The sequence below is a fragment of the Rhinoraja longicauda genome, chromosome 5 (assembly GCF_053455715.1).
Source record: "Rhinoraja longicauda isolate Sanriku21f chromosome 5, sRhiLon1.1, whole genome shotgun sequence".
Taxonomy (NCBI): domain Eukaryota; kingdom Metazoa; phylum Chordata; class Chondrichthyes; order Rajiformes; family Arhynchobatidae; genus Rhinoraja; species Rhinoraja longicauda.
The window spans coordinates 4,650,864-4,668,387 of NC_135957.1; the positions used below are offsets into that span (position 1 = coordinate 4,650,864).

The 17,524-nt window shown below is 45.7% G+C and overlaps 1 protein-coding gene across 3 annotated transcripts in view; it reads left to right on the top strand.

Moving 5' to 3' along the window:
• The window catches only part of abcc10 (ATP-binding cassette, sub-family C (CFTR/MRP), member 10), an 89,301-nt gene that overhangs the window by 65,383 nt on the left and 6,394 nt on the right, over positions 1 to 17,524 (top strand). For all 3 annotated transcript variants that reach the window (XM_078398803.1, XM_078398802.1, XM_078398805.1), the window contains exons 15-17: positions 4,197 to 4,540; positions 8,524 to 8,693; positions 10,814 to 10,974. In XM_078398803.1, the coding sequence (XP_078254929.1) occupies positions 4,197 to 4,540; positions 8,524 to 8,693; positions 10,814 to 10,974 (675 nt within the window). The remainder of the gene's footprint in view (positions 1 to 4,196; positions 4,541 to 8,523; positions 8,694 to 10,813; positions 10,975 to 17,524) is intronic.

Sequence of the window (17,524 nt, forward strand, 5' to 3'; positions counted from 1 at the left end):
AAGCTGGGCAGTCTGCTCTGGGAACCACGCCACACCACATGGAGTCATCCCCCTGCAGTGCCTGCAGGAGCTTCCGTGCTGACCACTGCCCGATGGACTTGTGGTCAAAGGTGTTGGTCCGGAAGAACCTGTCCACAAACGACAGATGGTTCGGCAATGTCCAGCTGACTGGCACATTGCGTGGCATCTGCGCCAGGCCCATCCTTCGCAACACCGGGGACAGGTAGAACCTCAGCAGGTAGTGGCACTTGGTGCCCACGTGCCTTGGCTCTATGCTCCGCTGATGCAGCCACACATGAAGGTGGCCATCAGGATGAGGGCGACGTTGGGCACGCTTTTACCCCCATTTTCTGCCGACTTGTGCATTGTGGCTCGTCTCACCCGGTCCATCGCTGACCCCCAGATGAAACGGAAGACGGCCCGGGTGATCCCCCTGGCGTAGGAGGGAGGGACGGGCCACACTTGCGCCAAGTACAGCAGCCCCGAGAGCACCTCACACTTGATGACCAGATTTTTCCCCGTGATGGAGAGGGAGCGCTGCTTCCACAGCTCCAGCTTCTTCCCCACCCTGGCTATCCGCTCCAGCCAATTCTTGTTACACGCCTCAGCCTTCCCGAACCAGATCCCCAGCACCTTCAAGAAGTCGGGCTTGATAGTGAAGGGGATGGAAGATCGATCGGGCCAGTTGCCAAAGAGCATGGCCTCGCTCTTCCTGTGGTTTACCCTGGCCCCCGTGGCCAACTCAAACTGGTCGCAGACGCTGATCAGTCTGCGGACCGACCCTGGATCCGAGCAGAAGACGGCGACATCGTCCATGTACAGGGAGGCCTTGACCTGAGTGCCCCCACTGCCTGGCAATGTCACTCCTCTTATGCTCGCATCCTTCCTGATGGATTCGGCAAAGGGCTCAATGCAACAGACGAACAAGACAGGGGAGAGAGGGCAACCCTGCCTGACTCCAGACCTGACGGGGAAGCTGTCTGATTCCCACCCATTAATTTGGACTGCACTACAGATATCGGTGTAGAGCAGTTGTATCCACTTCCTGATTCCCTCCCCAAAGCCCATTTTGGAGAGCACGTCCCTCATGTACATGTGCGATATCCTGTCGATGGCCTTCTCCTGGTCCAAGCTGACCAGGCGGGCATCCACCTGTCTGTCCTGCACGTAGGCAATGGTGTCTCTCAGCAGCACCAGGCTGTCTGAGATTTTCCTGCCAGGTACAGCACAGGTTTGGTCTCTTGCCGTTCTACATCTCCTGATTGCTAACCATTTTAACTCCTCTTCCCATTCTCGTACTGACCTTTCTGTCCTGGACCTCCTCTTTGCCAGAGCGAGACCATATGCAAACTGGGGGAACAGCTGCTCATATTCCGATTGGATAGCTTACGATCTAACAGTATGATTGAGGGGCAACTGATTGAATTCTTCAAATTTGGATAACTTCAAAACACCTCCCCACTCTTTCCCCCATCTGCCTTCTCCTCTGTGCCCCAACAGCACCTATTCCTTCCCTCCACCTACATTTACTTGACAATTCTTAATTCTTCAGTCCGTTTGTCTCACTCGTTCAGTCTTTTCATCTCTGGCCTTTGTCGAACTATCTGCCTATTAAACCCCCCTTCACCTGTATCCATCTATTACAGGGCAGCTTTGTCCTGCCCCTCCCCTCTTCTAGCTTTCTGCCCACTCCCCCAACCCCCACCCCTCACTATTCTGACAAAGTCCCAATATGAAACCTCACATATCTATGCTCATAAGATTGTAAATGATAGTAGAATTAGGCCATTTGGCCCATCAAGTCTACTCTGCCATTCACTCATGGCTGACCTATCTCTCCCTCCAAACCCCATTCTCCTGCCTTCTCCCCAGAACCTCTGATGCCCGCACTAATCAAGAATCTATCTATCTCTGCCTTAAATATCCACTGACTTTGCCTCCACAGACTCCTGTGGCAAAGAATTCCACAGATTGACCACCCTCTGACTAAATAAATTTCTCCTCATCTTCTTCCGAAAAGAACGTCCTTTAATTCTGAGGCTGCGACCTCTTGTCCTGAACTCTCCCACTAGTGGAAACATCCTCTCCACATCCACTCTATCCAAGCCTTTCACTATTCTGTACATTTCAATGAGGTCCCCCCTCATTCTTCTAAACTCCAGCGCGTACAGGCCCAGTGCCGACAAACGCTCATCATATGTTAACCACTCATTCCTAGGGTCATTCTTGTAAACCTCCTCTGGACCCTCTCCAGAGCCAGCACATCCTTCCTCAGATATGGTTCCCAAAATTGCTCACAATATTCCAAATGTGGCCTGACCAGCGCCTTATAGAGCCTCAGCATTACATCCCTGTTTTTATATATAAGTCCTCTCGAAATAAATGCTAGCATTGCATTTGCTTTCTTTACTACAGATTAAAGTTGCAGATTAACTTTTTGGGAATCCTGCACTAACATTCCCAAGTCTCTTTGCATCTCTGATTTTTGGATTTTCACCCCATTTAGAAAATAATCTCCGCCTTTATTCCTACCACCAAAATGCATGTCTCCACACTTCGCTCCACTATATTCCATCTGCCACATCTCTGCCCACTCTCCCAACCTGTCCAAGTCCTTCTGCAGAGTCCCTGCTTTCTTTACACTACCTGCCCCTCCACCTATTTTCGTATCATCTGGAAACTTGGCCACAAAGCCTTGAATCCCCTCGTCCAAGTCATTAATATACAACGTGAAGAGTAGCGGCCCCAGCACCGAGCCCTGCGGAACTCCGCAACTATGTTCTCCAGAGATGATGCCTGATCTGTTGGGTTACTTCAACACTTGGACATAAACCAGCACGTGCAGTTCCTTGTTCCAATATTTAAAAGATCTTTGAACAGGTACATGGATTGGAAAGGTTTAGAGGGATATGGTCCAAACACGGGCAGGTGGGACAATGTAGATGGGGCATCTTGATTGGCATGGGCAAGTTGGGCTGAAGAGCTTCTTTCCATGCCCGATGACTGTGACATGAAGGATCAGTTCCTGATCTGTGATTGACCGAGCGAGGAGGCTTTGACGGTCTCCAGCTTTAAAGGATAGCATCTGGGGAGTATTTTACTTGCCCAGTCACACTTTGCTTTGCCTTATCACATACAGCAGTACCTGACAAAAGAAATTAGAAGAGAAAAAGTTGCAGGGAAAGACTAAATTCAGTGCTCACATGCAACTGTGCATGGTCTGCATATTCAAACCCTATGGAATAGTTGAAATTTAATTCTGGTGGTTCAGGAGGCAAAGCCCTGCAGCAGTCTGCCAGAAGCTTCACGGCGGTATTGTGGGCTCGCCTTGCTTTGCTAGATGATGGAAGCTACGGAAGCATTAGAGAGGGAAATGAACAAATACAATGGCAGTGTCGGAAAATAGCTGCAGATGCTGGTACAAATCGAAGGTATTTATTCACAAAATGCTGGAGTAACTCAGCAGGTCAGGCAGCATCAAGGAGAGAGGGAATGGGTGACGTTTCGGGGTCAAGACCCTTCTTCAGACTGATGTCAGGGGGGCGGGACAAAGGAAGGATATAGGTGGAGACAGGAAGACAGTGGGAGAACTGGGAAGGGGGAGGGGAAGAGAGGGACTATCTAAAGTTGGAGAAGTCAATGTTCATACCGCTGGGTTGCAAGCTGCCCAAGCGAAATATGAGGTGCTGTTCCTCCAATTTCAGGTGGGCCTCACTATGGCACTGGAGGAGGCCCATGACAGAAAGGTCAGACTGGGAGTGGGAGGGGGAGTTGAAGTGCTCAGCCACCGGGAGATCAGGTTGGTTAAGGAGGACTGAGCGAAGGTGTTGAGCGGAGCGATCGCCGAGCCTGCGTTTGGTTTCGCCGATGTAAAGAAGTTGACATGTAGAGCAGTGAATACAATAGATGAGGTTGGAGGAGGTGCAGGTGAACCTCTGTCTCACCTGGAAAGACTGTTTGGGTCCTTGGATGGAGTTGAGGGGGGAAGTAAAGGGACAGGTGTTGCATCTCCTGCGGTTGCAGGGGAAAATGCCTGGGGATGGGGTGGTTTGGGTGGGAAGGGACGAGTGGACCAGGGAGTTACGGAGGGAACGGTCTCTGCGGAACGCAGAAAGGGGAGGGGATGGGAAGATGTGGCCAGTAGTGGGATCCCGTTGGAGATTGTAGGGCCTGATTTGCCTTTCATTTTGTTTTAGGCCACATTGTGCTTTTTTGACACTACTCCCATTGGACGCATTGTGAACCGTTTCTCATCTGACCTCTACAGTGTGGACGACACACTTCCCTTTATCCTCAACATCTTCCTCGCCACTTTGTTTGGCCTGCTGGGCATGGTGCTCATGATCAGCTACAGTTTGCCATGGATCATGCTGGTTCTGATGCCACTTGCCATCGGTTACTTCTACCTGCAACGCTACTACCGCTTCACTTCAAGGGAGTTAAAGCGCTTCACTGCCATCACTCTCTCCCCAATCTATACGCAGTTCTCTGAGACACTGAAGGGTCTCACCACTATTCGGGCATCGCGGGCTGTTCCAAGGTAAGCTGTTTGGGAAGCAGTGAGACAATGAGTCACGCAGCATTGGAACAGGCCTCTCAGCCCACATGTTGGTGCTGACCATCAACAGTATCAAATGTTCATCTATGTACTGAAATGTGAGAATCTCTAGATCCTCAGGCAGTGCAGTCAGATTCCATCCATTTTCTGGTGGAAAGAATTCCACCTCAGATCCCTTCTATCAAATAGCTTAAACTGATGCCCTCTATTTATTGACTCCTATGCGAAGGCCAGCCATTCCTCAGTATCTATTGATAAACTCAGTTAGGTGCTCCCTCAGCCTTCTAAAGAAAATATACCTCGCCTACTTAGCACCTGAAACTCTGCACCCTGCAACCACATCCTTCATATGGACACAAAGTGCTGGAGCAACTCAGCAAGCCAGATGGCATCTCTGGAGAACATGGACAGGCAACGTTTCAGGTCAGGACTCTTCTTCAGATTCAGACTGAAGAAGGGTCCCGACTCGAAATGTTGCCTATCCATGTTCTCCAGGGCTGCTGGTTGACCTGCTGAGTTCTCAAGCACTTTTGTCTTTTTTGGTAAACCAGTATCTGCAGCTCCTTGTGTCTACATCCTTCATATAGTGTTCAACCAGACCCATGTACAATACTCCAGCTGGGCCATAGGATCATATTGTATGTACAGAAGCAGGCCCCTCAGCCCAACTCGTCCATGCTAAGGCGCCACATCTTAGCTAGTCCCATTTCCCCGTGTTTAGCCCATATTCCTCTAAACCTTTCCTATCTGTGTATGTGCCCAAATGTCTTTTAAATGTTGTTATTACACCTGCCTTAACTTTTTTCTCTGGCAGCTTATACCATGTAAAAAAAACAAGTAAATCTTTCCCCTCTCATATTAAACCTATTCCCTCTAATTCTGATTCCCCTACCCAGGGAAAAATAGTTTGTGCATTCACACTATCTATTCCCCATGATCTGAAGCACCCACACCTCCGCTTCTGCATTTCAAGGAATAAAGTCCTAGCTTGCCCAATCTCTCCCAAAAGCTCAGGCACTCCAGACCAGGCAACATACTTGTAAAATTCTTCTTGGTACTCTTTTCATCTTAATGACATATTTCCTCGAGTAGGATGACCAACATTGAACACAGTACTCCATGTAGCCTCACCAGCTTAGATTTGGCATCTTGGTTGGCATGGATGAGTAATATTATGCCCCAACTTCTGTCCTCAATTGCCTGACTGATGAAGGCCAGCATAACAAATGTCTTGAGTAGGAAGAAACTGCAGATGCTGGTTTAAACCAAAGATGGACACAAGAAGCTAGAGTAACTCAGTAGGACAGGCAGCATCTCTGGAGAGAAAGAATGGGTGATGTTTCGGGTCGAGACCCTTCTTCAGACTGCTTAGGGATAAGGGAAACGAAAGATATAGACAATGATGTGGAGAGATAAAGAACAATGAATAAAAGATATGCAAAAAGGTAACGATGACAAAGGAAACAGGCTGTTGTTAACTGTTTGTAGGGTGAAAATGAGAAACTAGTGCGATTTGGGTGGGGGAGGGATGGAGAGAGAGTGAATGCCGGGGCTACCTGAAGCTATTTTCACCCTACAAACCGCTAACAATGGCCTGTTTTCTTTATCATCGTTACTTTTATGCATATCTTTTATTCATTGTTCATTGTTCTCGACCCTTCCGTCACTGATTCCTTCTCTCCAGAGATGCTGCCTGCCCCGCTGAGTTATTCCAGCTTTTTGCGTCTACACCAAATGTCGTCTTCTCCGTCATATCTATCTGCAAAGCCACCGCCTGAGAACTATGTATTTCTTGATCTATCTGTTCCACAGGGCCCCACCATTCACTGTGAAGTTTGTGCTCTGTTTTCACTTCCCAAAGTACACCTCTCACATTTATCTCAATTAAACTTCATTTACCATTACACGGCCCACTTGCCCAACTGATTAAGATCAAGATAATTCTTGATAACCATCTTCATTGTCTGAGATACACCTTATTTTAGTGTCATCTGCAAACATACTCATCTTGCCTTGTACATTCTCATCCAGATCATAGCTATAGATGGCAAACAACAATGGGCCCAGCATGATTTCTGAGACACACCACTGGATGCAGGCCCCCATCCATAGAACAACCTTCCACCACCACCCGCTGCCTCCTTTCATACAGCCAATCTGTATCGTTACCTAGGGGTCCCATGCGATCTGACCTTCCAGAGCAGCTTGCCATGTGGGAACATTCTCAAAGGCCTTGCTGACGGCAAGTCTAGGTCCTTGTTCCTTATCAACTTTTTTATTACTTCTTCAAAAACTGAATCAGATTCGTAAGACACAAACTCCCGCATACAAAACCATGTGACTATCCCTAATCATCCATGTCTATCCAAATGCATTTATATCTTATCCCTCTGAATCCTCTGCAGTAGTTTTCCTACCACAGATTGAATTGAATTGAATACATTTTATTAGCCAAATATCAGTCTGAAGAAGGGTCTCGACCCGAAACATCACCCATTCCTTCTCTCCTGAGATGCTGCCTGACCTGCTGAGTTACTCCAGCATTTTGTGAATAAATACCTTTGATCTGCAGTTATTTTTTTACACTTATTAGCCACATATGTATTCATACAAGGAATTTGCCTTGGTGTTTTGCTCACAAGTCACAACATGATATACAGTAGACAATTAAAAATAAAGCATTATAATTTTTATACTGGGATTACAGATGTTATAAGTATAAGAAGCAGCCCTAAAGCATAAGCACAATATTAATACACCAGTGTTTTATAAAGTTGTACAAAACTCTCTGCTCTCTTCCTAGGTAATGAAGCCAAGTTTCCTTTATGTCTTCCCTACCTCTGCTGCCACCTTCAGGGATTCTTGGATATCGACACCGTCCCACCCATTTCTCAGTAATTTCAAGGATCCTACCATGCATTTTTATATCTTAACTTCATTTGTCCTCAGAAAAAAACACATCACATTTTCAGGATTAGATTGCATTTTCCATTTTTAAGGCCCCTCTAACCAGGTGATCAGTATCATTTTGAAGGCAAAGACTACCTTCCTCACTATCAAAATTGCAAACCACCCTGTCATCTGCAAGCGCACTATTGTACATTCAAATCCAAATCATTAATGTGCATAACGTATGTCACTCTGATTCCTGTGACAGGTCACAGGCATCCAATTGAAAAACAAAGTCTCCATCACGTTAATTTGCTGTCTAATTTGCCAACTTTCCCTGGATTCCATGTGGTCAAATATAGATTTGTTAAAGCCTTACTAGATGATTCATGCAGACAACATCAAACGCTGCCCTCATTGATACACTTGGTCACCTCCTCAAAAAATTACATCACATCAAATTAGTTGGACAGGATCTCCTCTGAATAAACCCAACACTGAATGTGCCTTCAAGGGGAGATTAATCCTGTTTCTGAGAATTGTTTCCAATGATTTCTCTACCACAGATATTAATTCACTGCTGCATAATTACCAGGCTTATCATTGAATTGCCACATTGAATGGTGGTGCTGGCTCGAAGGGCCAAATGGCCTACTCCTGCACCTATTGTCTATTGTGTATTGTCTATTATCAGGCCCATTAAATAATGGAACCACTCTTGCTGTCCTTCCGTCATTTGGCACCTCACCTATAGCTAGAGAAGATTTAAAAATCTCTGTCAGCCCACCAGCAATCTCCTCCCTTGCCCTTCTAAGGCAACCTGGGATACATCGCACATGGAACTGGGGATTCCCTTCTTTGCAATGGTACTTTGTTTTAAAATGGAAAGCTCTCATTTACAGCATGGTTCCCAAACAAACGTCAAAGTGATTTTCCTTTCCACCCCACCTCATGCTGAGCGTGCTGGCATATCACTTTTCCCCATTGTTCCTGAATGATCTTTTTACCCTTTTGTGAACATGGATGTGATGCACTGTCTCATTTGTTGGCTAATTGCAAGCTCATTGCACCCTCAGGTTTGAGAAGGAGAACAACCATCGTCTTGAGCTGAACCAGCGCTGTCTTTATGCTGCCAATACCGCCATGCAGTGGCTTGACATCAGGCTGCAGATGGTTGGTGTTACTGTGGTGACTTCCATTGCTCTTATTGCAGTCATTGAGCACAGTCTGAGCCGTGGCAACCCTGGTAAGATGTTAGCACTTCAGGACGAGTAGCACGATCGTGGGAGTAGCACAGAGTGTCCACGCCACATCACCAACACCACCATCACAGGCAGTAGTGCCACCAGAGGCAGTGAACTCCCTCCCCAGACCTAGAGCAACAGCTCTGACTTCAAAGTCTTCCACACATCCATCCCGCAGTGGGCTGGATCGCTACTGGTACCCCATATTCCATCATGCCTCAAGTGGAATATAGAACAGTGCAGCACAGGAACAGACCCTTCAGTCCATGATGCCTGTGTCGAACACAATGCAAATTGACATTATCCTGATCCATATCCCTCCATTCCTTGCATATTTACCTGCCTATCTAAAAGCCAATTAAATGCTACTATCGTATCTGCTTCCACAACCATCTCTGGCAGTACTTTACAGGCACCCACCAAACTCTATGCACAAAAACCTGTCCCAAAAACCTCCCTTCAACTTTCACCCTCTGATGTTAAAGCCGTATTCTCCAGTCTTTGACATTTCCACCCTGGGGAAAAAGGTTCTGACTCTCTATCTTATTATTTTATAAACTTCAATCGCGTCTTCCCACAGCTTCCGACACTCCAGGGGAAACAATCCAAGTTTGTTCAACCTCTTCTTGTAGAAAATTTCCTCTAAATCTGCAAAACAAAACTGCCGGAGGATCTCAGTGGGTCAGCCATCATCTGTGGAAGAAAATGGACAGATGACATTTTGGGTCATGACCCTTCTTCAAACATGAAGTACCTTGTCAAATGCCTTGCTAAAGTCCATGTAGACAATATTCACTGACCTACCCTCATCAATCACCATCAGCACCTCCTCAAAAAACTCAACAAACTGTCCCTAATTAACCCATTCTCTTCCAAATGTAAATCCTATTGCAAAGAATCCTCCCCAAAAGGTTTCCCACCACTGACGTGAGGCTCACTGGCATATAATGTCATGGATTATCCCAGTTTCACTTGTTAAACAAAGGAACAGCATTGGCTGCTCTCCGTGATATGGTACCTCGTCTGTGGCTAAAGGGAATGCAAAGACCTTCATCAAGGCCCCTGCACTCTTCTCTCAAGACAGAGGGTTGTGCTGGAATGACATTATTCTGGCTGGGGGTCTGTGACCACTGGAACCTCTGCTGTTTGTGATATATCTAAATGACTCAGATGTAAACATAGCAGAGCTTGTCCTCACCCTTAAAAACTTCTCCTTCGATTCCTTACACTTCCTCCAAATCAAAGGCGTAGCTATGGGCACTCGCATGGGCCCCATCTATGTAGGGTACGTTGAACAATCCCTGTTCCAGGCGTACACTGGTCCTATCCCCAAACTCTTTCTCCGTTACATTGACGACTGCATCGGTGCTACCTCCTGCAGCCATGCAGAACTCATGCAATTTGAGTGCAGGATGGAAATTGGTGGTTAATAAACCTCACCACCAATTTCCATCCTGCACTCAAATTCACTTGAACCATCTCTGACACCTCCCTCCCCTTTCTCAATCTCACCATGTCCATCACAAGAGATAGACTATCGACTGGCATCTATTACAAACCCACTGACTTACACTACACTTCTTCCCACCCTGCTTCCTGCAAAGATTCTATCCCCTACTCCCAATTCCTCTGTCTACGCCGCATCTGCGCCCAAGATGAGGTGTTTCATACCAGAACATCCAAGATAAGATAAAGTCCGATTAAAGATAGTTTAGAGGTCTCCAATTCGGTAGATTGTAGATCAGGACCACACTCTAGCTGGTAAGAGGGCGGTTCAGTGCAGTCCCTTTGCAGTTTGACTTCAACTGGTTTCTGCGCTGGTGAATTCCAGAGGTTCAATTCTCTGGGTAAGGACATTTTAACTCATCTGAGTCCTACTCTGTCCACAGTGGCTTGTCCCTTATCCTAAGATTCTTGCCTTTGGTAATGGACTCCCCTGCCATCAGGAACATCCATTCCTTCATCCAGACTGTCCAGTTCAATTTTGTAGCTTTCAATGCAATCTTATTCTTTTGAACCTTTGTAAACATATGCAAAATTGACTTAATTTGTCTTCACATTTCAATCACCAGTGTGTTTCACCTTGGGGTGGTAATTACCATTATGCTTTTCTCTATCGCAGGTCTAGTGGGTCTTGCCCTGTCCTACGCCCTGTCAGTCACAAGCCTACTCTCTGGAGTAATTTCTAGCTTCACACAAACTGAAACACAGATGGTCAGTGTGGAGCGCTTGGATGAATATACCACTGAAATTCCCACTGAGGTTCAGGATGCCAATTTTGAGGTAAGAAAAAAATTGGTGGATGGGAGAAAAAAAAAGGGAGGGTGTAAGTAAGTGTTGTTGTATGAAAAGCTGAAGATGAGAGGGATTACCAGAGCGTGCACTATTATACTGGATCACTGGAGTGAATGCTGACTTGTTTTGCCTATGATTGCACAGAATCTACCTAATTATATACATTTGGAAATCAGGAAATTCTGAAAATCTGAAACTAAAACAGAAAACGTTTCGTAAGAGTACAGGGGAAGCATGTTCCTGTTAGGATGAAAGGCAAGGCTGGCAAGTTCTGGGAACCCTACTTCATGAGAGATGTTGAGGCTGTGGTTCAGGAAAAAGAAGGAAGCATACGTCAACCTTTGGCATTCAGAATCAAGAGCATCGCTCCTCAAGAATAACAAGTGAAAGAGTACATTTAAGAAGACAATCAGGAAGGCAAAAAGAGGACATACAGGGAGCTGGCAGGCAAGGTAACGGAAAATCCCAAGAAATTCTATTAAGAGTAAAAGGATGCTAACGAAAGAATAGGTCCCTTAAAGAACGGTATTTTTGTAGAACCGGAGAGATGTTGAATGAATACTTCTCACCTGATTTTACTGAGGAGATGATTATAATAGCTAGGGAAATGAGGCATAGGAGTTGTGATGTCTTCATATACGAATTGGGAAAGAGGTGGTAAGGGCGTATATTAAGGGCATTAAGATGGATATCCCCAGCGACTGCCCAAGTACATCATTGCACCTTGTGGGAAGGTAGGGAGGAAATTATGGCGGTTCGTGCAGAGATACTTGCATTGTCTGTAGCCATAGGTGAAGTTGTTGAAGACTGGAGGTTGGATAATGGTGCACCATTATGACAGAAGAGCATCAGGAAGGAGCCAGGGAACTACAAGCCAACCAGCCTGACGTCAGTGGTGGAACATTTATTGAGGGATTTTTCAGCATAGAATCTACCAACATTTGGATGGGTACAGACTGATTATAAATAGTTACCATGGCTTTGTTCATGGGAAATTGTGTTTCACAAATCTGACAGTTTATTGAAGAGGTCACCAGAAGGATTGATGAGGGCAAGCCAGTGAATGTTCTCTATATGGACTTTCGCAAGGATTTTGACAAGGTAGCACATGGTAAACTAATCTGGAAAGTTAGATCGCATGGAATTCAAAAAGAACTAGCCAATTGGTTTCAAAATTAGCTGAAAGGAAGTAGTCAAAGGGTAGTTGTGGAGGGCTATTGTTTTGATTGGAGGCACGAGATCATTGCTGGGTCTGCTATTGTTTGTTAGAAACATCAACAATTTGCATGACCAGCTATATAGTAAATTTGGTTGTAAATTCGAAATTGACACCAAAATAGGTGGTATACTAATCAATGAGGAAGGTTATCTAAATTTATAACAAGATTAGATTTGTTGTGAAGGTAGACCAAGGAATGGCAAATGGAATTTAACTCTGAGATTAGATATGCTGGACTTTTTTCTTTGGAGCGTAGGAGGCTGATGGGTGACATTATTGAAGTGTACAGGATCATGAGGGGCATGGATAAGGTAAATGCTCACAGTCTTGTCCTATGGTAAAGGATACAAAATCTAGAGGCTATGGGGTTGACGCGAGAGGGGAGATTTAAGAAGGGCCTCAGGGGCAACTTTTTCCACTTGGGGTAATCCATATTTGGAATGAGCTGTAGACGAACCTATATAATTCTTACTTTTGATCAGAAATTTGGACATATATATGGATCGGAAGGGTTCAGAAGGATTTTGGCCAAATGGGATTTGCCCAATATGCCATCTTGGTCGGCAGAAGGCCTGTATTTGTGATGTATAGCTCTGAATATAACATTGGAAACACTCAGCAGGTCAGGCAGTGTCTGTGAAAAACATAGAGATAAACTTTCAAATGGGAGATCCTTCATCAGACTGCTGATTCATGATAGGCAGAAATATGAAGGGTCTTCCATCCGCCAACATTAACTCTGTTTTCTTTCCACAGATGATTTCTGACCCATGCATCTCTTCAGCATTTTTTATGTATCTATAAAATCTCCACCAATATCCACCTATTACCTGCCAGACTTTGTCCTGCCCCTCCTCTTTTGCTGCTTGCTCCCCCCCCCCCCCCAATCAATCTGATGAAGGATCCCGACCTAAAAAATCACTTATCCATGCTCTCCCGGGATGCCTGCTGACCTGCTGAGTTACTCCAGCACTGTGTCTCTTTTTATAAACCAGCATCTGCAGTTCATTGTTTAAGCAATGAAAATGATATTTGTTATATCTAATGGAATTTTGGGGGATGGATAAAAGAGAAACAGTTGACACAGCATGTCTGGAATTTCAAAAGGTATTTGCTCAGATACTTAACAAAAGATGATTACACAAAGTAGAAGCTCTTGGGGTTGAGTAACATGTATGTACAGGATAGAGGACTGATTAGAGGACGTATATTAAGTCATAGAGTAATTCAGCACAGAACCAGGCCCAGCTCGTCCATGCTGACCTTCCTCAACTAGTCACGTTTGTCTCTTTCCCTCTCAACTTTTCCTATCCATGTATTTTCCAAATATTTTTTAAACTTTGTAATAGTACCTGCCTCTGGCAACTCGTTCCAAATACCTATCACTTCTAAGTGAAAAACCTGTCCGTCATGTCCTCTGTAAACCTTTCCCCTCTCACCTTAAGCTAATGCCCTCTCGTTTTAGACTATCCTACCTTGTCAAACGAAATGTGACTGTCTACCCTATCTATGCCCCTCCTGATTTAATAAACGTCTATAAGGTCACCCCTCAGCTTCCTTTACTCCGGGAAAAACAGTTCCAGCCCATCCAGTCTCTCTTAATAACCCAGTCCTTCCAGTCCCAGCAAGATCCTTGTGAACCTTCTCTGACCCCTTCTTGAACTTACCCCTATCCTTTGAATACTATGGCAACCATAACTGCATACATACACCAGGTTCAAAACATCTTAAACAGCCATGCTGTTATGTCCTAACTCTTGTACTCAGTGCCCCAACTGATTAAGGCAGCCTCTCTAACTGTGTAGCCACGTTTAGGGAACTACTAGACCAAGTGCACCCGTTGGGCCCAAACCTCTCCTGCATTGGTGCAGCACCCTCTCCTCCTCCCCCCCTCCTCCTCCCCCCCTCTCCTCCTCCCCCCCTCTCCTCCTCCCCCCCTCTCCTCCTCCCCCCTCCTCCTCCCCCCTCTCCTCCTCTCCCCTCCCTCCTCCTCCCCCCTCCTCCTCCCCCCCTCCTCCTCCCCCCCTCTCCTCCTCCCCCCCTCTCCTCCTCCTCCCCCTCTCCTCCCCCCTCTCCTCCCCCCTCTCCTCCCCCCTCTCCTCCCCCCTCTCCTCCCCCCTCTCCTCCCCCCCTCTCCTCCCCTCCTCTCCTCCCCCTCCTCTCCTCCCCCTCTCTCCTCCCCCTCTCTCCTCCCCCTCTCTCCTCCCCCCCTCTCCTCCCCCCCTCTCCTCCCCCCCTCTCCTCCCCCCCTCTCCTCCCCCCCTCTCTCCTCCCCCCTCTCCTCCCCCCTCCCGCTCCCCCCTCCCCTTCCCCTTTTAAAATAAATCTAAAATCTCTCCTTCCCCTCTCCCTCCTCTCCTTCCCCTCTCCCTTCTCCACTTCCCCTCTCCCTCCACCCTTCCCCCCTCCCTTCCCCTCTCCCTCCTCTCCTTCCCCTCTCCCTCCTCTCCTTCCCCTCTCCCTCCCCCTTCCCCTCTCCCCCCCTCCCACCCTCCCTAGGAGATAGATTTAAACTTTAAGATGGGAATAACTTTAAAAATATAACCGATTTCAATGAAACTTCCATTAGCATCAAAGGGACAATAGACAATAGACAATAGGTGCAGGAGTAGGCCATTCAGCCCTTCGAGCCAGCACCGCTATCGTGTACCGTTTTGGCTGTAGTTCAGGAACAAACAAACAAATGAGAGTTTTAGTGTTTAGATATATGTGTGCCCCTTGGTATCTCTGTACTATAACACTCCCGTCACTTCTATTCATTATGTACTGTAAGTCCAGCCCTGGTTTAACTTTCCAAAATACATTATTTTGTACTTGTCTGAATTAAATTCCACCTGCCATTCTTTGGCCCATGTTACCAGTTGATCTAAATCCTGTTGTACCCAAGGCAAACCTCTTCACTGTCCACCATACACCAATTTTGGTGTCATCTGCAAAATTCCTGATCATGCCACTGACCATCCAAATTGTTAATATATTTGACAAATAATTGCGGAACCAGCACTAATCCACATGTTACACCACTGATCACAGTCCTCCAATCTGAAAAACAACCCTCCGCTACTGCCTTCTGACTCCTTGCACCAGGCCAATATTGTGTCCATTGACCAAAGCATACCGAGCTAACCTAGCTTGAATCAAGCGAGCTAATCTTCTGAACCAGCCTACCATAGGGCACCTCATCAAAGGTCTTGCTGAAGTTCATATACACAACATCTACTGTTCTGCCTTCATCAGTCCTCTTGGCTACCACTTCAAGAAACTCATATTCATGAGACACGATTAACCAAACACAAAGCCATGCAGACTATCCCTAATTAGTCCTTGCCTTTCCAAATGCAGGTAGATCTTGCACTTCAGAATCCCTTCAATAACTTGACAAACACTGATGTTAGGCTGACCAATGTAGTTTTCTGGCTTGTGCTTGCGGCTCATCTTAAATAATGACACAATATTAGCCACCCTCCAGTCTTCTGGTAGCTCACTTGTGGCTGAGGAAAATACAAAAATAGCTCTCATGGTCCGTATAATTTCTCCCCTTGCTTCCCACAATGTCCGAGGATAGACCTGGTCAGGCCCCAGACATTTATCCAACATTATGCGCCTCAACACTGCCAACACCTCCTCTCGTGTAATATCGGTATGTTTATGGACATCATTGTTCTCCTTCCTGAACACATTAGCTTTCATGACTTGCTGTATGGTAAATACAGAAGAGAAGTATTCATTTAAGACCTTGCCCATATCCCGTGGCTCCATACAAAGCTGGTCACACAGATCCTAAAGGGGATTATTCTCTATGTTTTGTTCTTATAGAATCTACCCTTATAGAAATTACTCCTTACTTACAGTCTTTTAGAATTCTCTTTTACCTTATCTGCCAAGAATATCTCATCTTCCATTTTTGCTCTCCTGATTTCCCTGTAAGTGTACTCCTACACTCTCAATGCTCCTCACGGGACTTGCCTGATCCCAGTTGCCAATACCTGACTCGTGTCTCTTTTTTCCTGACCAGAGCCTCTATATCCCTCATAAGCCAGCCTCCCCCTTTGCTCTAACAGGAACGAGTTGACCCAGAGATGTCTCCATCTTACTTTCCTGTTATGCAACACAAGTTTATAAAACAATATTTTCCAATTGTAAGAGCTAGAGTGCTGTAAGCAGCTTTACTTCCCGCTGTGTTACTTAATGTCTTTATTTATGAATTAGAGGCAAAATCTGAATCCCTTCTTCTGGCAATGCAAACCTAGATGGAAAGGTGAGCTGTGACAACAGAATGTATAAAGGGATATGGATAGATTATGTGAATAGACAAGAAGTCAGATGAAGTACAACAATAACAAGAAATAGTTGGAGCCTCTTCTGCTCCTTGTGCCTGCTCCACCATGTGGATATTTTGGATATAGTCCATCCAATGTAGAGGTTGGTCAGAAAACTCATTTCACTTTGAAACGATGATCAAATGCTTTTGCACAGAGAGATCTTGGTATGTATGCTGCATGGCAGAAAAACACAGCAAGCAATTAGGAAGCCAAATGTCCTTGCCATTATTGTATTGTAGTTGAAGTATGAGTAATAAATCTTACTGTAGCACCAAGTGTGATCAGACCTAGAGTAGTGTGTCGCAGCGTCTTTGTGAAGCGGAAAGCTTCACAACATCCGCAGTTGGGGGGTAGAACGATGCCACATCATCCATGGGCGAGTGCTTCTTGTATCAGAACCTTACTGCCAATTCCCACACCATACAATTTCCCTTTCTCAAGTCATATTTGTCAAGTTAATTGTCATATACACCAGCTATGAACCAGTACAATAAAAATGTTACTTACTGCAAGTTTACAGGCACATTACACACAACAACAATGAAAAATATACATCAATATACAATCAATTATTAGTTATTCTAGGTAAATTAAACCTTGATGGTGTCAAAACCAAAGGATGTTGCGTGACCATAGACTGTCGTGGTTGGGTACAGAGTTAGGGTTATAGGGAGGTTCAAGAGGATGATAGTTGCAGGAGGAAGTTGTTCTTGAACACTGGGGTCACTATACTCAGGCACGGAACATTTCAATATTTCACAACATCATCTTGCAGGTGGTACAATGTGTCCTAAATGTAGAATGCTTCCGACTGTATTCTGGAGCAGCCAGTCTCCCTGAGGAGAATGCTTTCATCTTGCACTTGTATTTCCAGAACATGCCTGCCTGCTAGGTCAGATACAGTATGTTTCTAGGGCTCTCTCTACCAATTGGCAGAACACTTTCCCTGCATTCCATCACATTCTTTTGCAGAGAACAACATTTTTCTCTGTCTTTC